At 45.8% G+C, this 24,808-nt stretch overlaps 1 protein-coding gene across 2 annotated transcripts in view; it reads right to left on the bottom strand.

Moving 5' to 3' along the window:
- Positions 1 to 24,808, bottom strand: part of NEK9 (NIMA related kinase 9) — a 49,073-nt gene that overhangs the window by 1,350 nt on the left and 22,915 nt on the right. The window contains exons 8-21 of one of the 2 annotated variants that reach the window (XM_078608671.1): positions 23,903 to 23,967; positions 18,358 to 18,408; positions 17,002 to 17,188; positions 15,725 to 15,869; positions 14,325 to 14,525; positions 13,342 to 13,388; positions 12,582 to 12,743; positions 11,107 to 11,215; positions 9,987 to 10,148; positions 8,693 to 8,857; positions 6,946 to 7,002; positions 5,595 to 5,734; positions 4,573 to 4,725; positions 881 to 1,342 (exon numbers count right to left, since the gene is read on the bottom strand). In XM_078608671.1, coding sequence (XP_078464797.1) covers positions 881 to 1,342; positions 4,573 to 4,725; positions 5,595 to 5,734; positions 6,946 to 7,002; positions 8,693 to 8,857; positions 9,987 to 10,148; positions 11,107 to 11,215; positions 12,582 to 12,743; positions 13,342 to 13,388; positions 14,325 to 14,525; positions 15,725 to 15,869; positions 17,002 to 17,188; positions 18,358 to 18,408; positions 23,903 to 23,967 — 2,106 coding nt within the window. Of the gene's footprint in view, positions 1 to 869; positions 1,343 to 4,572; positions 4,726 to 5,594; positions 5,735 to 6,945; positions 7,003 to 8,692; positions 8,858 to 9,986; positions 10,149 to 11,106; positions 11,216 to 12,581; positions 12,744 to 13,341; positions 13,389 to 14,324; positions 14,526 to 15,724; positions 15,870 to 17,001; positions 17,189 to 18,357; positions 18,409 to 23,902; positions 23,968 to 24,808 lie in introns of both variants that reach the window. The other variant, XM_078608673.1, reaches the window with a different exon arrangement.

Raw genomic sequence — 24,808 nt, forward strand, 5'->3', positions numbered from 1 at the left:
TAATGGGGGAAGTTGTTATGTGTGGGTGTGGAGCTGGGCAGCAGTGCAGCAGAATCCACTGTTGTTGTTTCTATACCGCTATACGCCCTACCGCCTTCACAAAACCGAACGGTGAAAAATGCACAGATAACCCCCCATAACCTGAATGGCCCTCATTCAGCAGTGGATTGACAAGAGGCCTCAGTGTACATATACAATAGAGAACGAATCTAAACCTTTCAAAAAATATATGAATCTGGATTTGTTTTTTTTTATATCAGAATCTCTATTTAGACTGGAGGAGGAATCCTGATGAGTTATGAAGCTCATTTTCACAGATGTCCAGTAGTGGTGGGTCAGCAAGTTACAACAAAACAATACAAAAACCTATGGGAGGACAAAATCGAGAAAAAGTTAAAATTTATAACAAAAGGCATATGGTGATACTCTTAGGTTGTTTCTGTAAAGTCACGTAGGTAAAAAATTATAATAAAATAAAGTAATAATAAATGAAAATAACTCAATTAAAATCACGACGTTTCAGAGGCAACACAAGTCTCTGTCTCCGAAACGTCGTGATTTAATGGAGTTATTTTCATTTATTATTATTTTATTATTATTTTCCTACGTGATTTTACCGAAAAAACCTAAGAATATGAATCCTTGCGGTCACGAAAGCTTCAAATCTAGAAGCATATGGTGACAGTGCAAAATGGACGATACAATTACCATGGATATTAGAAACAATAAATCGCCGAATTGCCGATCCTCACGATACCGCAAAGGGACCTTGCTAGGATGATAATTACACTGTGATATCGATTGGTTCATTGCAAAAAGCCAATGTGCCCAGTGTACTTGACCCCGGGGTCTGCCGTGCAGTCACTTACGCTTCACTCACTTTCGTCTGAAGATTCTTGACGTCGGTCTCGAGGCGAACGACGGTAGCCCGCAGCGCGCCCTGCTCGTCCCTCAACTCCTGCACCTCGGCGGCGAAGCGCGGATCGAACGGCGACGGCGGCGACGCCGACAACGCCGACGCCGCCGCCGCCTGCAGGTTGGCGACCTCGGCCCGCAGGCTCCGCACCTCGCCGCCCGCGGACGGCACTCGCAGCCGCGCCACCTCGGAGCGCAGGGCGTGCACCTCATCGCGAAGCTGCCCGCTTTCTGCGCGCGCCTTCTGCGCCTCGGCCAGCAGCTGCCGCACGGTGTCGCGCAGGTGCGCCAGCTCCCCGGGCGGCGCCGCCGCGGCCGCCGCCTCGGCGCAAGCGCCACCGGCGCCGCCGCCGAGGCCCTGGGAGACGCGACGCGCCGGGGCGGCGGCGGCGTACGAGGTACGGCGATCATGCGCGCCGCCCCGCTCCTGTGAAGGGGACGCGGAAACCGGAGGGACGTGTGGATTTAAGAAGAATACGTTTTGTTTTATGCAGTCATTAGCGTTAATTGCATTTGAACTAAAAAAAAACACTGTAGAATGCATAACACGCACACTTTTCGAAGCCACAGTCAAGCGAGAAGCTGCAGAATAGCGGGAAGGCAGCTAGAACGGAGGCCGACAAATTCCTGAAGCTCTGTGGTTATGTTGGACTGTTTGGCCAACTCCATAAACGAGCGTTTACACATGTAGGAGAAAACAGGAGCACCCGGAGAAAACCCACGAATGCAATCCCCGTACAGATGGAAATTAACCCACTTGCTGTATTCCGATGAGCACGGTTGGCTATGTACAGTGCAAAAGAAGTTCAACATACATATATATATACTGCTATCATACCCTGGCAAGCTAGGAGATGGCAACCTCCACGCCCACCAGGTACGGAGGGAGAATTTCACAAATGTGTGCGAACCCCCAACCCTCCCCCTGCCACCACAGTGCTGCATTGTGGGCATTCAAAAGGCACTAGCGATTAGCCCTGGGGACATTAACTGTGCCAGTCGCACCACTCAAATACACCGCAGGTTCTAATATCTGCTCCTCGCTCATTGTGGGGACGTGACAGTGCCCACGTGACCGTAAACATGAGTAAGAAAACTGTTTACTTTAAGACACAAAAAGAGATCGTGTTATTCACCCCCCTTACTCCTACGTAGGCAATAAGTAAAAGTTTCCCACCCAATTTACATGCTTTGCATCATGTGTTTTGATTTAATCAAGCCATCCCTTATTTTGACTTAAAACTTTCGTGACTGCAGGAATACATATGCTATGGTTCTTTCGGTAAAGTCACGAAGATAGAAAAAATGACATCAATAATATAATACAAATAAAAATGAAAATAAAGTGAATAAAAAATATCACGATGTTTCAATCGCAACACAAGCAATCGTCATCAGGAGAAAAAAAGAGGGGGAAAGCTGCTGAAGCAGGCTGTTTATAAAGGTTTAGAGATGGGCGGGGTAGCTAATGTTAATGTAGGAGAGGGCCCCAACACCGGCAGTAGGTCTACACCAATCAAAGAGCTGTTTACAAAGGTTTAGAGATGGGCAGGGCAGCAAATGTTAATGTAGGAGAGGTCTCGACACAGGCAGTAGGTCTACACCAATCACAGAGTTGGTTATAAAGGTTTAGAGATGGGCGAGGCAGCTAATGTTAATGTAGGAAAAGGCTCCGACACCAGCAGTAGGTCTACACCAATCAAAGCATTGCACCTCGCTCCACACATCCACACTGCTGACGGTGGAGGTGGACAAGAAAACACAAATCAAGTCATGACCCAAAGTGGTTGATGACATCTTTCCAATGATTGCTGAGCTTAAAACCGTCGTCTCGGTTGAAATTGTGTCTGTGTCTGTATATATGGATGGCTTCGTAAACAAATCTTTGTTGATAGCCAGTCGGCTTTCAAAGTATCATCGTCTTAGAGAAATCAATTTCACGTGAGCCAGCTGCATTAAAGTAATGATCAGCCACGGCAGAAGTATTGGTCCTGCCGTGTTTCAGATCTGCCTTATGTTCACGAACACGGTCCGAGACATGTCGTTTGGTTTCCCCAATGTAACTGCAGCCGCAGATACAGCTTTGTAGACGCTGGGATATTGCATGTCAGGAATCTTGTCCTTCATAGATGGGATCAGGTCACCAATTTTATGCACTGTGTTAAATCGGACCTCGATCTTGTGTTTGTTCAAGATTTTGGAAATCTTTTTGGTTATCCCTGCTATGTAAGGTGATGGTTTTGATTGGATCTTCAGATGGCTCCTTCCTCACAGTTGGGGTGATGGCTTTGCGGATTGTGTAGTCAGAATATCCATTCGCCTTGAGAGCCGGGTGTACGTGTTTGAGTTCACTGGTTAGGTGTTCATGGTCGGAGATACATTGAGCTCTATGGTGTAGCGTTTTGATGAGGGAATTCTTCTGGGATGGAGGGTGGTGGGAATCAGGTTTTAGGTAGGCGTCAGTATGGGTTACTTTCCTGTAGACAGAGTGGCTCATTAAGCCATCTGGTCTCTTTTTGATTAAGACATCCAAGAATGGTAGCATGCCATCCTTTTCTACATCCATGGTGAATTGGATGGCTGGGTGTATGGAATTGAAGTGGTTGAGGAATTGTTCCAGTGCCGGTCGGCCATGTGGCCAGATGACAAACGTGTCATCCACGTGCCTCTTCCACAAGGACGGGCGTAGAGTGGATGCTTGGATGGCGTCCGTTTCGAATTTTTTCCAGGAAAATATTGGCCACAACCGGAGATAAGGGAGAACCCATTGGGGTGCGTTCAGTTTGTTTGTAGAATGTTCCATTCCAAGTGAAGCATGTATTGGTGAGGCAGTGTCTCACCAGAGCCGTTACATCAGCATTCAGTCCTTGTTTGACCAAATCTTCAATTATTGCAATGGTATCGAGCACAGGAACTTTGGTGAACAAAGAAACTACATCGAAATAAACGAGAAAATCACGTGGGGACAGTGAGATGTCTTTAATTGGCGATACCAGGTGAGCTGAGTTAAGTACAGAAGAGGTGGTCTTACCAGTGAATGGCTGCAAGGTCTCACACAGATATTGAGCAGTTTGTAGGTGGGTGAGCCAATGTTGGAAACGATGAGGGACGAAGGGGTGTACCTTATTTATGGAGTTTTGGTAAGCCATATAATCTGGGTGGTCGAGCAGCAGAAGGTTTTAAGGAAAACCGTCTGGTCTGTTCAATTAATGAAGCTGAATCAGTGATGATACTGTTCGTTTTTGTAACGAGGCAGTTGGTGGGATCTCTTTAAATTTTTGTGTAGCTGCCGTCATTAAGTAGGTCCTGAATGTTGTTACTGTACACGTTTTTTGTCCATGATGACCGTGGCATTGCCCTTGTCGGCTGGGAGGATGACGATATCTTCATCCCTTATTATTGACAATAGAGCTGACTAGTTACGTTATCTTGTCATCTAAAAACTTCTCGCGATACACGACTGGGTCATCTATTTACAAGCAAGATAATACAAATACCAGACGTGACGCATAACTACATCATATCTATTTTACGCATATAGCTACTCACGGATATAGAGTGCACATCATAGAAAAACGAGAGCCCTTGATTATAACTTCTCAGTCAACTCAAAAACGCCCAATGTGACCGATGCGGCTAAAGTGCCATGTTCCTTACCATGCCCCCCGAGTCTCCCAGCGATCCGAGCTCCAGGCTGGGCACTTTGGGGACCCCGGCGAGGGAAGGGGGCACGTTGGGCGGTAGACCCCGGCGAGACGCGCTGCCCTGCGACTCCCCAGCCATCGGGATGAATTCTGCTTCTTCCAGTTCCTGACGGCATCGCAAGAGACGATCATCACTAAATCGCCCCGTGCAGGAACAAATATAAACAGTGTACCTTTGTGTTATGGTGGCCCTCCAAACAAGACCACTGGTTCCCCAAGCCCACCTCCCTCCCCACCGTACACAAGTAAACTTACGACGAACATGCAACCAAAGCTAACGCTAATAAGGCCACGCAACAGAAAGATCACATGTCCACGCCTCTAGTCAACGCGATGATCGTAAGTCATATTTTATTTTGTGTATGCTTGTCTGGTTTTGCCACACCGTGGCACCGAATTTCCCCACGCACGTTCAACATTGCTCCAGTAAGGTATACATGCCGCAGCCTGCGGCCCCCGCAAAAACATTTCAGAGGGGGGCACGGCCCATGGGCGGAGATCCACTGGCGTAAGACTAAGTGGGACATCCAAGGACATAAATCAAATTTCGATTTAAAGCTTTCGCGACTGCAGGGATTCATCTTCTTGGTTCTTTCGGTAAAGTCACGTAGAAGGGAAATAATAAAATAATAAAACATTATAAAATAATTCTCACGACGTCTATCGATAAGACGGACCTGTTCTTCACCTGAGGACGGCTGCTTGCGTTGTGGCCGAAACGTCGTGAGAATTATTTTATTATGTTTTATTTTTATTATTTTATCATTTCCATTCTACGTGACTTTACCGAAAGAATCAAGAAGATGACATAAATCAACTTCAGAAGCGCATTACAACACCGCCTAGAGGAGGTAGCATTATTGCATGAATGTATACTTTGACACTTAAGACTAACACCGCGATTAAAACAAAAACTGGGAAACGCCCTCGTGAATTTGAACGAGTCTCGCGACGGAGCGGGGAAAGAGAGCTCACCCTTCGCAACCACTCGGGACAGGAGCTCCCAGCCGTGCTGCTTTCGGACTCCTCGTAAGTTGGAGGGTCGAATTGGCTCTTGGCGCTGTCCTCATCGTACCCGGACTCATCCTCCGTCTCGCCCAGGGAACTCCGTGGGACTGCACGCAGAGGGGAGAAACGCGGCGCGGCTCATTGAACGTGCGGTCAGGAAGACGGGTGACGTTCATTGCAAAAATGGGACATTTTTTTCCTGTATTAAAGTATTGAAATATAAGAATAGGTTTTACCCTTTCTGGCAATAAAACAGTTGTGTTAAGATGTTCAAACACCGAACAGAAACATTTTTTGCAAGGAATCAAGTCTGTCTAGATTTGAAGTTTTCGTCACGTAGGTGAAAAAATCTTAATAAAAAATAAGATTAAAAATAGAAATAATGATTATATTATCGCTTGTCACAAACAGCTCTCTTTGCCCACTACAGTAATTTGTTGTTTTTTTGCTGCGGTTGTCCCACCTGATGACGGAAGCTTGTGTTGCTTCCGAAACGTCGTGATTTAATTAGATTATTTCTATTTATATGTATTTACTTTCACCTACGTGACTTTACCGAAAGGACCAATCAAGTCTGTATTGAACCACACGTACTTGTGGTGAACATGCAAACAAAATGCTCTGATAATTTCTGCATTGTCTTTGAAACTGATTGGTCTACACCAGAGACAAAATTCTTTAGGGCCTAGTCTCACCAGTGCCAAACCAGAGAACGCCAAAAGGAAAAAGTACAAAGACAATGCACTATCAGAGCATTTATAGCTCTGATAGTGCATTATGCTAGTGTATTATATAGGATTAATCCTATATGTAGGATTAATCCTACATAATACACTAGCATAATATGACTTTGGATTAATCCTACATAATACACGAGCATAATATGACTTTGAGAGCCACCCACCACCTACACATTACACAAGGAGTGACTAATCCCATATCTGCATGTTCCATCAATATGCTTAATTCCGCTGTTGATATGTAAACTCCTTTGTCAAGGCGCTCTCCTCCCCCGACCCAGCTTAAATATACGCTGCCAAGCATGGCGGTGTTCATTGGGACGCTGTCTTTCCGACAGCTCTGTTTCTTCACCTGAGGACGGCTGCTTGTGTTGTGGCCGAAACGTCGTGAGAGTTATATTTTTTTATTATGTTTTATTTTTATTATTTTATTATTTCCCTTCTACGTGACTTTACCGAAAGAACCAAGAAGATGAATCCCTGCAGTCACGAAAGCTTTAAATCGAAACCTATTCTGATGTTCATTGCGTTGTAGAATGTGTGTCGCTGCAAATTCACGCATCTCTTGGTGAACTCACTTGATCTGGCTGAAAAGTTCCCTCCTGATCGGATGGTCTTCGAAGTTAACACTTTTTCTGGAATACAAAGCGGAAATGTAATTAGCTACAACATTGCTACAAAACAAACAAATGATAATCAGTGTAAAAGTATTTACTTTCATGTATTTACAACAAGATGCAGAGTTTTCATTTAACTACAACAAAAACTACCAGAACATACCAATATAATTTTTTCCAAGCCATGACTTAACTCCATTCTCAATAAAAAATAATCAGACATGCCTCCCTCACCTATCCACCTCGCCACGTAAATAATCAAAGTATTTCTTACACAATCCATCAGCCAAAATGGACTTTCTAGGAGGGCATAATTTCAGCAGCATTGTTTCAAGACAAGCAAACTTTGGACCTGTTTTGACAGTGATCTGGTGTCCTGCCGACTCTACAGGCAGGGACCCTCTCTTAACGATACGGGGTCCTACTTAAATGCAAAAATATATAATACACGACTCAAACTCATCTTTAGCATAATTGTGGAGAATATAAATACCAAAATAAATAACCAGTTGCGTAGGAATTTGTTGTACTTTTTACGTGGAGATAGGTATATGAAAAACGTATCATCTGCTTATTTATTTTCCCCACACTAAAATGGATGAGTGCTGGCCCTCGGCAACAATAAATCGACGGCGTGGTTGCCCCAGGATGCAGCACTGCACAACATTACAGCACAGGCTGCTCGCCTGCCGAGGCACAGCGAGTGATGTAGAGACGTCAGCGAGCGAGCCGGGTGGCCATGTCTGTGTAATGGGTTCCGGAGACACTTGTAGAGGTAACTTCTTTATTATAATACAACTCTCCAACAGTCCTGATACTCTGTTACAGCCTAGGTACACAGCCTAGGTACACAGCCTAGGTACACAGCCTAGGTACACAGCCTAGGTAGACAGCCTAGGTACACAGCCTAGAGACACAGCCTAGCGACACAGCCTAGCGACACAGCCTAGCGACACAGCCTAGCGACACAGCCTACTCTTAGCGTACCTGACTCTAGCTACGCTCTGGGGTCCTCCGGCTACAATTACCCTAGGGGAGGCTACCTGACCCAACCCAGCCAAGGTGCGGGTCTAGACTCTGGCATCCTCGGAACTCGCCCTTACAAGGACGTAGAGCCGGGAGTCCCAGAGTCCCAACACTGGCCCGCACAGCGTCCCGGCCCTTACAAGGACAAGCGGGACGAGGGGGTCCAGAGTCCTAAGCTAGCTGGTCTTGGGTCTTGAACTGCGACTGGCCCTGATCGGCCAGGGAGCTGCCCTTTTATGCCTCGTCCCCATCGAGGGGTGGGGTTGTGTGTGCCCCCAGATACCCCACAGAACACACACAGCCCCCCCGTTGGTGGCGCAAAGGAGCTTAGCTGTCTGGGATCCTGGGATCCCAGCGCCTGGCGCAGAGGGCTTAGCTGTCTAGAATCCTAGAGCCCCCAGCAGCCCCTCCCCTCTTGGGCTGGCACAGTGGCCCCTCCCCTGGGGGTTCGAGCTACCTGCAGATGGGCCCTGTCCACCACTGCTGTTGAGTGTGGCCCATCTATGGCACTACATCTGTCCCATCACCGCCCATCCAGGTGGCAAGGGTGACAACTTCTTTCCATATATTTTCACGATGTCCAATTAGTCGAGTAAAACGAGCCGACGATCGTTCAAGTAGTCGATTCGTAAATAATGAATCTCCCAGCCGTGCTTGCGAGCGTGCTGCCCTGCGCGCGCACCTGCGATGAGGATGGTGTGCCACCCGCGGCACGACAGGTCCGAGACGACGTGCAGCGAGCCGAAGATGGGCCGTGGCAGTGCCAGCGGGCTGTTGCCTGGCTTCTCCGAGGGCATCACGCCCAGCCGGCCGTTATCCGTGTTTCCCCACGCGTAGATGTGGTTGTCTGCTCAGAGGAAACGTACAAAGCAGGTGCGCGTTTTGTCACTCCGTTGCTTGGATTAGCGCCTACATCAGGCCGTGCGGGCGGTATGAGGTTTATTTGGTCATGCGACACGTTCTAGATTTGAAGTTTTCGTGACTGCAAGGATTCATACTCTTTGGTTTTTTCGGTAAAGTCACGTATTTAAAAATAAAATAAAAGAAAATCAACTGAATTAAATCACGACGTTTCGGAGGCAAAACAAGCTTCCGTCTTCAGGTGGAACCGTCTTCCATGATTTAATTCAGTTGTTTTTTCACGTATTTTAATTTTAATTTTAACTACGTGACTTTACCTAAAAAAAACAAAGAGCATGCTACACATTGATCACTGCGGAATTGTAACAAGGTGGGGAGCAGAGTAGTGCGAAATACAATGGATTTTTTTCCCCGCACTGCCATCTGTGGCCCACCATGTCATCCTGCGACCGACAAACGCTCGTTTGTACATGACACCAACCAGACTCAACCCTGCTTAGCATCTGAGATTTGACAATTTCGGCCACATTCGAGGTTTGGGTCATAATATCGGAGAAAGAGTGGAATGTAGCAATGTACGAGATCACCAATTCGACTGCACTTAATCTTTGTACATTGGGAGACACCGTAAATAAAGTACTCAAAAGTCTGTCAATGAGCTACATTATAAATATTAAACAAGATGTGGCACAACACAAACACCTTCCTGCAGAACACATTAGAATTCCATCTGGCTCATTCAATAATCATATCAAACCCAAGGCTAATTTCATCGTAACCAATGGGTGGCACGGCGAGGCATTGGTTTGGGATTTCTGCGGCATAGATAGCCAGCTCTCAAGAGTGATTTTCATACGAGGGGGCAAAGGCGCTGGGCCACAACGTGGGAGGAAAATGTACAGGCGGTCCTCCCCCATTCAATCCTTGCACCAGGGGGCCCATACCGACGACATTCTGCCACTGGATTAGAGATTGGGAGTGCGTTTGGCCGACTTGCATGCTTCACCACCTAACAAACTGCCCTCTCCTGCCCCACTGCCAAGACCCCATATTTTCACTTCTTTGCTTTTCTGGCTTTTCCCCCGTTACAGCCCCGACTGGCCCGAAGGACCCACCTTCCGTGGCGGCAATTGTGAAGCCATCCCCGCAGGACACCATGGTGATGAGCTTGCCGACGAGGGGCCCCTTGTGCAGAACGATGCCCAGGTGCTTCTTGAAGTCGCCCGTGCCCAGCTGCCCGTGCTTGTTGTGCCCGAACGTAAGCAGACGTCCGCACACTGACGGGACAGCACACAACAGCAGCACGTCACACTGGCCACTTGAGGGCGCCACGCTAACACAGCAGCAACGGGCAGCGCCCACATTTTAACTTGTAATACTTGTTCCATCACAAAGACTCGGATGAAAGCCTCCCCCGAGCTGTTATTTCTCAATCAGTGGAGCGATAATGCCTGAATATATGACGACGATGGTTGTTTATCAGTGAATGTGCAAATAAACAATTCACTGCCATCAAAATGCTGCACAGTGTGGTGTGTGCACACGTATGGGTGCGCAGGCATTGTATTCTACAGGGTTTTGGTGGTACATGTTGTTAATGTCGTTTATTGTGAAATTTCGGTCACAGTTCCTATGATCACTCTTACATTGCTTTTATGGCTTTATTTTGGTGATTTCGAAAAGTTTTTTGGTTTGGCCATGTTTGTTTGTTGTAGTACGGAGTTAGAATGATGGCTTTAATCTAAGTTGTCGTTAATTCTAGATAAGTTGTCGTCGTTGTTGTTTGACTTGCATCCCACTGGGATTTTTGCACAGAGCGTTGGTGTACGGTGTTTTTTTCTGGAAGATTTTTTGCAGTTTTTTCCTGGATTTTTCTGTTTGCGCTTAATCACTTTAAGATGTTTTCTTGTTCATGTTTTCATTTTATTTTTGTTGCGGTTGCACCCGATTCAAGAGCCGAATGGCTCACAGGGCTATACCAAATAAATGAAACTGAAATTCGTATGGTTAAGGTGGGCTCATATTCATCACAACATTATTATTGGATAACGCCAAGGTGTGCGTGTTGGTGTGTTTGCCCCCTAAAAAAAAATGTATTCGTGAGTCCTATTCAGCTCCCTTTAGGGAAAAGTTTCCCTGCCCCTGATTGAGTAGGTAATGATTGCAGCTGGCACCTTTTCCTACTGCCATTACAAGAGCGGGTAAAATCATGCCAAGGCTGCTGTGCCCACACACCGTCAATAACGGCGCTGTGCGTCTTGCCGCCGGAGATGCTACGGATCTTGTAGATAGACAGCTGCTTCACCAGTGTTGGCATCAACTTCATTATCACCTCGTGGAAGACCTGTGGAGGCAGTGCAGTAATCTTGTCAAAATTAAACCTCGGCTGTCCAACAAGGTGACATAAAGCGGTTTAATGTTACATACCCCCACTTCACTTAACCAATTGGAAGTAATGCATTAGCACAAAGGGACACGTGATCACCTCAATAGTTCATTCTAGATTTGAAGCTTTCGTGACTGAAAGGATTCATATTCTTGGGGTTTTTCGGTAAAGTCACGTAGGTAAAAAAATTTAATTAAAATAAAAGTAAAATAAAAAATAAAATAAAAAAACACGTTTCGGAGGCAACACAAGCTTCCGTCTTCAGGTGGAACCGTCACAGCACGCTTGCTGTATCAAGTAAATGAGAAATTCCAAGAGATCCGACCCCGTATATATACTGGTTGAGGGGGGAGAAGCCTACGTGACTCAATAGTTCAGTTGGTCCAATGGCTCCCAATCCAGTCCCAGATCAATTTCAAGTTCACCGTCTCCTACTGTACTCCTCCAATCCACATTTTCTATCCTCCAGCAACCAAGGCTTTCTGTTGAAGGCCCTAGAACAACCCTTAGTCTCTGCAGAAGGTCGCTTACTCCCCTCTGCTGCCCCCATAATTTGGAACACCATTATTGCCAGCCATCTGTGTATCTCCCCCATTCCCATTCCCGCACCCTCTGATCAAGTGGATATGGCCTCCCAAAAACCCCCAAGACAAGCGCCACTCAGTGGTAGGTTGCAGCTTTTCCGCTGCTGCCTCCACTATCTGGAAATCCCTCCCCTTGTCATCTCCATTCCCCTGTTCAGGCCCAGACTCGAGGCCTTCCTCTTCGCCTTTGTCTATAATTGCCCTTTCTATCAATCCTGGTACCTTGATTGTCATTCTTGGCACAGAATGTTCTTTCCTCACATGATCCTGTCCTTAACCTCATCCTTCAATAAAAAACGAAATCCTCACAATCTTATCACACACACACACGTCTTCCTTCCGAATGACGTCCACAATTTGGTGCTTTATAAATCTACACTGAGGTGGAGCAGTGGCACAGTGTTCAGAGCAATGTACCTGGATCCCACTGACCGGAACTTAATTCCCGGCCACAGTGAACGTCAGCAGCGACCAAATGATATCCAACTGGTCCTGGGTTGCCCATCTCCCTTGACGACAGATTCACTAACTCGCACCGACGAGTGTGGTAAAGTAGGGTCAATCAACCACCAGGGGACTGACAGCGGTGCAGGCAAAACATTCATGCACCCGGTTGATGGACAATCGTACTAAAGCTACATGGCACTGCAATGTAATCGTGTTATAGATATAATGCTGCGAAGCTCCCGAGGAAACGCCCATGGGGACGTGCGGAGCCCGCGCGGCGCCGACCAACTCACGGAGGTCTCACGGTTGCGTAGGCCCGACGTGCACTGGTTGAGGCCCAGCTTGTTAAACTCGTTGTTGCCGCACGCCAACACCTTGCCCTGCGCCGTCAGGAAGAACGTGCCATCCGTGCCGCAGCACACCTCCGTGATCTTCCACCGGTTTGACAGGGGCACCTGCCAAGGAAGCACAAGCACGTTGAATAGGAGGCGAGGATTTTGCTCACAGATGTAGACAATTGAGAATTTATACTGGTAGGAACCTCCTGGTTACACCAGCCCACAGGGGATCATTGTGTCCGTCCGTCGTGCAGGGAGGGGCTGGGTGGGGAGGGTGGGGAGGGTGGGGCGAGGCTGGGTGGAGCGGGGCTGGTCACCCCATAGTGCCCTTATAAAACTCAACGTTTAACCTACTCACGCCGGCTTGTACCCGCCCTCACTGTCGGGCATATTTGCGGAATACACAACGCCGCCGTTGACCCTTGCCATTGACCGAGCAACCCAACGTTCATACCAGCTCCCACCGCAGGAATGTATTTCCATCTTACTCATATCATTACCCTAACGAAGCGGTTCTCAAACCGTGAGGGCGCATACCCCTAAAAGCATTTCAGGGAGAAACAGGATGCAAATGGATACTGTGCAAAAGAAACGTAATGCTAGTGGAAGAACATTAGCACCATGTTGCGGTGAAAATATTTTTTTGTTGCAATGAATTGCTAAATCATTACAAGCCTATTCAAATAGACAGATCACCATATCAGCATGGACTTACTCGTTTAGGGTAGAACTCCGTGGCATCAGTCTCCAATCCCAATCGGCCTAAAACAGAAGGAAATTAAACGGATCTGCGGTGAGACAGCTCACGCCACGGCTCACGCCAGAGCTCACGCCACAGAGCTCACGCCACAGAGCTCACGCCACAGAGCTCTCACGCCACAGAGCTCTCACGCCACAGAGCTCTCACGCCACAGAGCTCTCACGCCACAGAGCTCTCACGCCACAGAGCTCTCACGCCACAGAGCTCTCACGCCACAGAGCTCTCACGCCACACAGCTCTCACGCCACAGAGCTCTCACGCCACACAGCTCTCACGCCACACAGCTCTCACGCCACACAGCTCTCACGCCACACAGCTCTCACGCCACACAGCTCTCACGCCACACAGCTCTCACGCCACACAGCTCTCACGCCACACAGCTCTCACGCCACACAGCTCTCACGCCACACAGCTCTCACGCCACACAGCTCTCACGCCACACAGCTCTCACGCCACAAGCGTCTGCTCACCGGGGTAGGAAGACCCTGAGGGCGGTTGTACAAAACAATTGGCTACATTTCCCCCAAGTAGTTTCCCATTCCACTGTCGTCTTTTTACCAAACTTTATCCCGAACTACGTTATCAGTGTCATGACATAAGATGTATAATCCATACAGATCTCCCAGAGAGCAGTGCAAACCTTCGTTTTAGAGAATAGCTCTGATATCAGAAGCAGATAGAGCGACATCTGAGCTCCCTTCACGTGATGTCTGGTCCACAAAGTAAGGGGCAACACTTTCCCACCCGCCCTGCCACAGGGAGTAATGTTTGGTCACATAACGTACAAACAAAACATACAATTCTCAGGAGCTAGAATTATGCCAAATTAAGCACGGTCAAAATGTAACACAACGGTTTTTTCTCATGTACCGTCGTTGGCTGCCAAACTCAAACTAAAGGCTGCCGACGCTCTTCACCACGGCTGGGCGAAGCCTCACCGTACTCGCCGCAGCCCCACGCATAAACGGCGCTCGACCGCGTGAGCGCCATGACGTGGCAGTCTCCACACGAGATCTGCGTCACAGGGTTGATGTTGAAGAACTGCACGGGCATCGGCTCCAGCACCTCCACACCCAGCTCCCCATTGCAGCCCATGCAGCCGTAGTAGTCGGAGCCGAAGCTGAACACTTCACCCTGCTCTGTACGACAAACACAAGACATACACACACGACAAATCCTGTTTATAGCAATACACACTGGTCGGGTGAGTGCTGTTAAGCGAGCGCCTATTAATAAGTACGGCATGGCAAATGACACATTCCAAAATAAACACACAGACACAAAGACCTCCTGCAAAATAATACAGACTGTCGTGGGAAACGCTGACCCGCTGATGTTAGCCATGGCCAGGATTCAAACCAACGTCGCCGGGTTCTTAGCGCAATAAGCTAACCATTACACACACACACAAACACAGGTGACTACGTGAAAAGCAGCTTCCTAACCGCTACACATGCACGTGCACATGCATGCACACAAGAGCCAGTGACATTCTTGCAGACAAGCGTGGCACTGACTGCGAGTAGCACATTCACGAACGATTTATTTTCATCTTCAGACACTGACTTTGTAATTACATTTACCAGCGTAGCGAACATGTGAGCACCACATTAAGTTGCTGGGTTTACATCTTTTGTTGAGATTTACTTCACATCATTTGTGTTTAACCAAAATCAAGTGTATTTGGATCAGAATATATTGTATTAGACTACAGTAAGTGAACACAATCACCAACATTACATTCAAATAGAATATTTAATTTAGTAGTAATTTATTTCACTTCTAATTGTCTAACTAGTGGGTAATATAGGCTACGCTTATTGCACCCAACTATTCTCGTGCTGTCCAACAGTCGAGCAATCGAACCGGTAACCAGTCGAGTAATCAAAATTGAGAGAGCCCTCATTTAAGGTGGAAGAGGAGTTCCTGAAAAGTGCTGTGTTGAGCGAAAAACACAATACGCAAAAACAATTTTCCAATAAATAATGTAACGATAAAAGTTTGGCAAGATACGATTTAGGCACACGATGTACAAACACACAGTAAAGATGGCGGGACGAATAACCGAGGGTACGCCGCAGCGTTACTGTATCATTGCGTACGTTACAGTACCGCTTAGTCACGCAGCTCAAGAAAGAAGCTCGTCGTCGACCGCTCAGAAACGGCATTATAACGGTGCACGTTCCACATTGCGCGAAGTGTTACCCCTCACGGTAGAACCGCGTTACAGTGAAAACGTGTTTTGCGAACACGCGTTAAACGAGGACTTACCATATTTCATTCATCAGTGGCATCAGCTACATATGCAAGTGTTTTCAAGAGGGCAAGAGAGCAGTACCTGTGAGACAGACAGTGAACTCATCCCCGCAGGCCACCTGTCGCACAGCGAGGCCCAACAGCTTGTCTACGCGCTTGGGCTGCCGGTACGATGCCTTGTCCTTGTGTCCCAGCTGCCCCACCATCTTGGTGCCGCCCTGCACATTCTGCAAAGGGCGAATGACCCAAAACAAATTATAAACAAATGATTCGCTGCCCTCTTTGGCTTTTCACAACTCGTCCCGTGGTCACGCAAGCCCTGTGCGCAAGCTCCGCTGCAGCTCTTGTTTTTACATTTTATCCGAATTGTACTATCAGCGTACATATTACAAGATGAAAGATCCATTAGGATCTCACCAAGAAATACAAACACCCCAAGGTAGAGAATGGCCCATAGAAGGGAATATTACAGAGCTAGATCTGAGATCCCTTCAAGTGCAGCCAAATAAACATTCTGACAGAGCTCTGTTCCATACAAAAGTGTCCTTCACATATCCATCTCTCCACGTAAAAAAAAAGTATTTCTTTCACAACCAATCAGCTGCACGGATTCATGGGAGAGCATAATTTCAGCAGCATTGTTTCAAAACAAGTAAACTCTGGATCGGCTTCAACATAGAGTCTCATCAGCAGTTATGTTTGCTTCAATCAACGCTGGTGAACTGCCACCAGCGTAAGAAGCAAGTACCCTCCCCTTAGAATATGGGGTCCCAGTTCCAGGATGAAGCACTTTCCCACCTGCTCTGCCTTTGGGGAGTAATTTTTGGTACTATCAGTCAAACAACTTTTTTCTCAGACCAGGATATTAGACAAATTAATAACTAAACTAAATGTAATACAAAAAAATTTGCAATAATTGGCAACCAGGCTGAGACTATCACTTTACTACACTTGAGAATCTGATTTAATCATATATACAACTCCACAGGAAAACACACACACACTCCACAGGAACACACACACACCACTCGAAAGACAAATCCCCCCCCCCCATATAGCCTTAATCGACTGTTGGAGCAAGTGGTTTTAGAGTATCTATGAAGGTCGGCACAGCACACGACACGGTGGCGGGTTGCCAGCACCACACCCGGCCACCTTTGTATCGCTGCACGAGCTAAAGGAGGCCCAGGTCTAGTCCAGATAATTGTCACCGATGTTTGGCCATGAGCGGGAATCGAATATTGGATCGCCGCGTTTGTAGCAGTGCCCAAACTACGACACTATCATTCCCCACAAAGACAAACACCACGCCACACACCACCACCACTGCATATGGAGGAGAGGCAGTGACAGACATACCGCCCAGGTGTACAGCTCCTTCTCAACGGTGACGGCTGCGAAGTGGGTGTTGCTGGCGCACACCCGCAGTGCGCTGTACCCGCCACGAAACTGGTCCAGCATCTGCGGCGTGCGCTTGCCACCGCCCCAGTAGTAGACATCGCTCGACCGAGCAGTCACCACCGGCACCGCCTCCGCATTATCGCTCCTGGCTCACGCACTCCGGCTCGTTAGCGTGCGCACCTCCACGCATCCCGTGCCCATGGGGCCCTCGCAAAGTGCTAATGCTACCTGCACCACCCGTACCGGGTGGCTAGTTTACACTACCCGGCTTGCACTCAGAAGAGCAATGACGTGGACACACGGGGCCACCCCTCACCCCGTGTAGGGATTTTTTTTTCCGCGTCTTAGCAAATGCCAGTGATGGTAGCCTGTCCTAGTATGGCATGTAATCACATGCATTAATTTTAGAAGCATTAATGAGTTAAATTTGACATGTAGGCTTTAGCAAACAATATCACCCATACTGTTTTTTTTGGGTTAGATCGCGTAAATATATACGTGCCGTTAAACCCGCCACCACCCGACACAGCCAATTGATAAGGTTTGTCACGTAAACAGAACATGCCAATTTCTAACTAGTACAGCACACCGGTGTGTTGGAGAGCCAAGCCACGGGTTTAACGACACATTTATATATGTAAGTGATCTAACCCAAAAAAAAACTGTATTATGGCGTTAAATTTGGGCAATCAATTTAATGGATAAAAATTAAGTATGGTTAACAATTCTTGTTCAGAATTTATTGGGCACTGCCCCTCCCACGCCCCGCCCTTGGACTCATTTTTTATTTTGCCCTAGGTCACTCGTCCCAGCAATTGGGCCAAATCACCTCATCCACCCAGCACAGTTCATTCCATATTCCACTTACAATGGCCCACCATGTGACACGAGCCCTATTTAGAAGTAATTTAATAGACAGGCATAACCCAACACGTCCCACGACTTAATTAATATGTAGTGTAGATGTGCTTAGAATATAGTGTATTCATCTCACCTAATGCAGCAATGTTAAATACAGTTGCCATTGCATAGCGTGCTCTTTCGTGACACAAATTTATGTTTATGTAAAGGGCAGAGAATAATACGAGGAATATTCAGCTGTTGAATGCAGCGATTGCTGACGATTTATGCTCCAATACCATTTGAATGCGTCACGTTAACGCCTCATTCTTCACCGATGAAAAGGAATGCAAGCGATTCACGTTAAGCTCATTTAAAACATGAGCGCGTATCTATCCGTACCAATTTTTTTTTAGAAGTGTAATTAGTGTGCGTTTACACTCAAGTGGATTTGTGTCGACATCTGATAATTACCTTATGCGTCTTGCAGGCTCGTTTAGCCGCCAAACATTTTTCTCCATTTCCCTGGTGGTGGAACGGGCAAGGGAGTTGAGCATCAGGCATCGATGAAAAACAACAACAGCTACAACCTCACCATATCACAGACCATCGGGTAATTTCTTAAGCGATAAGTTTTACTTAAATTAATTTATTTAGCAATACATCTTTTTGAAAGTCAGTGTATGTGCACAGCGCCGTATTAATAAAGCAAGAGGTTTAGAGAATTAGAACAAGAGTGTTAGATGGTTAAGTGTGGCTTGGCGGGGACTTCAGCATTGTTAGAAATGAACATGAAAAAAGTAATAATACTTTCTAAAAGTTGTATAGGCCAAATTATGTATAAGAACATTAAATAATTTACAGCCATTTGTCAATCCAATTTTGGATAGCCTCCCCACAACGTATTGGTCATGGGGGTTGTTTTGGCCATACGTCGCCAAGCTGGTCAGTACCAGTTGGAGATTGGGGTAACGGAGGGGGGGGGGGCCGAGGTGGTTGATGGGACACAGGCCCAGCTCCGAATATCACTCGCCAATGATGTTAGTCATGGCCAGGAATAGAATTTTAGTCGCCAAGTTCATAGCGCAGTGCCCTAAGCACTGCTCCTCCACGCCACCCACTATGATCTATATTGCAGCGGTTCCAAACATGTGGTCCATCAGCCTGGGGGAAGTGGTCCACGGAACGGAGGGATACAATTACTTTCACTGCATGTCAATCCGAGAACATTTTAAGTGCTCATAGGTGATCCACAGATCGAGAAACGTTGGGAACCATCGATCGATACACACAAAGTAATCTAAAGAGAAGCAAAGTTCTTGCCATCAAAACAACACTAAACCCCAGGCCAAGCCAACAATACCATGGTGTAATACTACCGGACTCGCAGGCAGAGAAACTACGCCAAGGTTCCAGCAGCCAAGCCAGCCCAGAGACAGGCCAGTGCAGGTAGGCAGATGAAAGCAAGGAGAGGCAAACAAGCCGAGGGGACAGCATGCAAGCCGGCAGCAGGAGAGGGCCGTGTCAGAGTTGGCCTGAGGGGAGGAACAAGCACAGCCGTCCCCTTGAGCTGTGCACAGCACTCGCCAGCCGCCTCACCGACAACAGACGGCCGCCGCCAGTTGGGTTACGTTCAAATTCGTAGGGTTGCCGCAATATTGGCGTTTCACGATGACGATTATCGACAATATCAGTTTCCTGTAACTTCGCAATTGTATTTAGCACGTTTATTGTATTGTTTTGTGCGTCGCTGCACTTCTGGTATGAATACAGGATTTTAAAGTTACTCAACTGCAGTTCACGGAATGCAAGCCTGCCAAAAGTCTCTTAATTTTCGTTGCCAGATTACAATCTGAATTGCTTCTAATATACATACCGTTAGTTTAACACGTAGGCTTTCGCGACCAATATTATTCATAATAAACGTTTTTGGGTTAGATCGCGTTATTTATAAATGTGTCGTAATCCTCCACCACCCGACATGGCCAATCAGTAAATACTGTTAATTAAATGTTCACATATTACTGCTATGCCATGGATAACAGCACTCCAATGGAAAGCACCGTTAATTTATAACTTTAATTTATTGCGTTATTTTAAATCGGGGAATAACATTTAAAATAAATAAAATCAATCATAAATGACAATAAAAATGAATCGGTACGACAGGCAATATAATAGCGGACCGTGTATTGTACGATATATATTGTAGTTTCACCGAATCACGACAAACCCAAGTAATTAATGTCCGAAAGTAGAATTGTGAGCACAAAGCCAAACGCAGATGAGTGGACTGGCTAAAAATCCCTCTACAGATCCCTCCTGAAAATAGTCTTCAGTAAATTGCTTTAAAACTGCCCTGTATACAGAGTGGGAGTTAGTATACAAGCATTTTGAAAGTTGTTTAATAACAGACGGAACATTATCCCAATGTAAAAAGAAAGTAAACTCGATCAAGCATTGGAAGACAAGCAGGGCATTTCTCTCGTATGATGCTACCTTTCTAAAGCAACCACCTCATTAAATATTAAAAGTATTTGTCGTGTTAACCACAACATGAATTTCCAAAGAAATACGAATTTCATTGGATTACACTTCACAAAGGGAACAAAGGCAGTTATGTAACAGACTAGCAGGAAGTACCCGGCTTTGCCCAGGGAAAAATACATATTATTTCAAACTTGTCTTCTCTTAAAAAACATAACATATGCATACACAAATACTAAGCTATTATAAAAGCCCGGCATTCTGTTTGTCTGTCCCTTTGTCCATTAGGAAAATTATAAGGGCCTTACAGAAGGCCTGAATCAAAACGTTATAGAAAGTGGGGGGGGTAAACAGTTGATCTAAAAGGTTTCCAAAAATTCGCGACCATCTCCCCCCTCCAAAATGTTTTTACCCCCCCCTCACCCAATTTTTATTTTGTAGGCATATAAACCTACACACCCTACATACAATACAGCAGTATCGACAGACTCTACAGTAGCATCTACCTACTCTACAGTAGATATATAGTAGATACTACTATAGAGGGGCAACCGCGAGTTGGCGTTCCGCGCATGTGCAGACACGTGCTTTGCCACGCTCAAAGTTATAATTATGATCAGCGTACATTGTTACAAAGTGTGATTTTCTTAGTTTAGATTGGACCAAGGGCAAAAACAAACAACAAGTGTTCATCCGGGGGCTTAGTTTGTTGTATGTGTGTACTTTGTTAAAACGGAAACAAAATAGTTTACCACACGTAGGCTTTCGCGACCAATATTATTCATAATAAAGGTTTTTTTTGGGTTAGATCGCGTTATTTATGTGTCGTAACCCTTCCACCACCCGACACGGCCAAACAGTAAAAATGTGTCACGTTTACAAAAGACAAATCTTTAATAAATAACGCGATCTAACCCAAAAAACCTTTATTATGGAGTAAACAAAATAGTTTGTCAGTTAAAAGCGTTAGAAGGACATGCATACACAGAGATAGACACACAAAAAAATACTTTTATAGGCAAGATAAGCACAATGTAGTCAGAGTACTCAACCCTTCCCTAGTCAGCTCATAGTTAATGCATCATATGTTCCAATCCAGATCATGAAGGAATTGTGAATAATATTGCTTTTTGGGAAGATTCTTTTTTTAGAAAACATGGTATGAACACTCATCAAAATTACCATAGGGGTTTATTTGTCACATTACATTTCTTTTACCACTGTTCATTATCAAGCATTACTCAACAGCAAGCCATGTACTATCAGTGCTAAGGGACTGTGGCTTCACTGCAAAGAAAATATAATCTATGAAATGCACTGCGATGCTAATTATAGTACTTCTCCAAAATTTTTAAGTCAGTGGTTTCCTGCTTAAATGCACATGGGGCAATGTTGATTTTGTTGTTTTTGTTGACAACCCCAAGCCCAAAGCGTAAAATTCCACATTTCTGTGGTGGTGACTCATTCGTAGCAAAAAAGTCACCGTTGACTCTCCACAAAATGCGACAAATGTATCCAATCCACACCCCCTGAACGGAAATACAAATTTAATTTGTGAACCACTCAAAAATCGGTGCACCACACACAAGATGGTGGGAGCCAGGTGGGTCGGTCCACGCTCAATGGTTTCTGGCGAGCATGTACACTGTTACATTGCTTATGGCTTTATTTTGGCGATTTCGAAAAGTTTTTTGGTTTGGCCATGTTTTTTTGTTGTAGTACTGAGTTAGAATGATGGCTTTAATCTAAGTTGTCTTGTGGTTGTTGTTTGACTTGCATCCCACTGGGATTTTTGCACAGCTTTGGTGTACGGTCCTTTTTTTCCTGGAAGACTTTGCAGTTTTTTCCTGGATTTTTCTGTTTGCGCATAGTCACTTTAAGATGTTTTCATGTGTTCATGTTTTTTGTTTGTTGCGGTTGCACCAGATTCAAGAGCCGAATGGCTCCCAGGGCTTTACCAAATAAATCAAACAGAAATTAAACTGAAACTAAACGTAGCCATCTTCTTGGTTTTTTCGGTAAAGTCACGTAGAAGGGAAATAATAAAATAATAAAAATAAAACATAATAAAATAATTCTCACGACGTTTCGGCCACAACGCAAGCAGCCGTCCTCAGGTGAAGAACAGGTCTGTCGAGGCTTGCGTTGAGGACGGCTGCTTGCGTTGTGGCCGAAACGTCGTGAGAATTATTTTATTAGGTTTTATTTTTATTATTTTATTATTTCCCTTCTACGTGACTTTACTGAAAGAACCAAGAAGATGAATCCCTGCAGTCACGAAAGCTTTACATCGAAATTGAACGTAGCCAGTTCTCCTCAGCACCGAACCTCCTGATGCCAGTTACAAAATATTTAAACCAGTTTTGCCATCCCTATAAATAGGGGGGGGGGGTAGCAGGGAGGATTCAGTGACGTAGTGGTTCAAGCACTTCGCTATGAATGTAGCAACCTAAGTTCCATTCCTGGACATGACTAACACCAGTGGCAAGTGATATCCCAACTGGCCCTGGACTCTGACCCTTTTCACCAAGCCAGCTGACCAGTGTGGTGAAATATGGTCAAACAGCTTCCCATAACGAACACAACATGGGGATGCCTTCATTAAGAAGTAGAATGACAACATTGTTATATCAAGCTAATCATTATTCTCAACCCGCTTTATATAACGTTTCCTCATCATCAGCCATGGTGAATCCAATGCCGTATACACTCCTCTCCAAGCCACCTCCACAATCCTGCAATGGAGCAATTCACCTAACCATTCATAGGTCTCAATGTAAATGCTTACCCCGAGCTCTCAATACTCTGATGGTGCGTTGTCTTTGAGTTGTGCGCCTTTTGGCGTCATCTGGTCCAACACCATGTAAGAATGGGCTCCAAGAAAAGCTGTCTCGGGTGTGGACCAATCAATTTCAAGGACAGTGCATACATTATCAGAGTTGTGTTTTTTTTTGCATTTTGACCGCAAGTGTTGTGGTTAATGCAAACATAATCCCTTGTAAAAAAGGTGTCAGTTATGTTGCCAGATAAAAGGGTAAAAACCTTTTACAACATTCATATATGATCGGATTTCATTGCTCCACTTCCTCAGATGCATTTCATTGCTTAGCTACCACTATTATTCTTGACCATCGTCCGTCTATGATAAAGTAATGTCTCCAACCCAAGTCTGCTACCTGTACTGTATGTATATAATATCATTAAGCTGCATACGATCTGTAACATTTTAACATGCCAAAGCTAAGGGACTGTTATAGCCCACTGCACACACACTTAACATGCTCTTTGGTTCTTTCAGTAAAGTCACGTAGGTATAAATTAAAATAAATGAAATCACGACGTTTCGGGCGCAACACCAGCAGTTGTTTCTTGCCGTGGTTGTCCCACCAAACGTCGTGATTCGTTTTATTTTATTTCCAACTATGTGACTTTACCGAAAGAACCAAAGAGTATGGGTCCCTGCAGTCACGAAAACTTCAAATCTACGCTTAACATGGTGCCATGTGGGAATGTTTTCCGATGATGTTCAGACCTCCTACGCGTCTTGATGGGCGACATCTCCAGCAGATCCTCAGCCGTAGGCCTCTGCTCCGCGTCCTATGGAACACGACACAGCCACTGCTGTCATGACAAGGTGGCGACATATCCGGGCGGCCAACGTTTGCACTTCTCACAGGGGGTTCACACGGTACGAGTCCAGTAGGCCGCCCTCATTAATACTGCCAGTGTATTGACCACACACAACAAACACACACCAGTCTGCTTCGCAGTGGATGCAAAAAATCCGGTGATGTCATTCGAAAAGAGTGTGCCATTGTGTGCCTGCATCTTTGTCCAAATTTAGCAATTTTTTACATTTACCAGCAAAATACTCATTGGGATTGCACATAGCAGCGACATCACCCCCTAAAGCAAAACTAACGAAAACCGTTCCATAATTTTGAGTTCGGCTCAATGATCTGTTCACAAGATGCTCCGCGACACGTCGTAGCCAAACTAATGAAACTGTGACATGGACAAGCGTTTAACACGCCAATTACTTTTGTTCCGGCTCACACACCAGTGAGTTGCAGGACTCTCAACCAAATTTACAGGAAAAAAAAATCTAGGAAGTAATTTTGACTTCCAGATTCCTGGATTTTCCCCAAAGATACTTGAATCAATCTCAAGTGAACTGTCAATTGTAAGTGCTAGATTTGGCTGCGCGAATTTGCTTTCAAACTCATCGGTGAGCTAAAACAATAAAAATTGGTGCATTAAAATTGTTTCATACACGTTTGGCTATGACAGGTGGAGGCTGGGTCTTATGACAGAAATTTGGCCTGATTACTACAATGCACAACCCAAAAATCGTTTACAGTTGTTTCACAGTAGGGGGCCAAGAAAAAATGTGTTACGCTTACTGAAAACGAGTCGTTAAACAGTATTGTGCTATAAA

The sequence above is a fragment of the Lampetra planeri genome, chromosome 30 (genome assembly GCF_965212315.1).
Source record: "Lampetra planeri chromosome 30, kcLamPlan1.2.h2, whole genome shotgun sequence".
In the NCBI taxonomy this organism is placed as follows: Eukaryota; Metazoa; Chordata; class Hyperoartia; order Petromyzontiformes; family Petromyzontidae; genus Lampetra; species Lampetra planeri.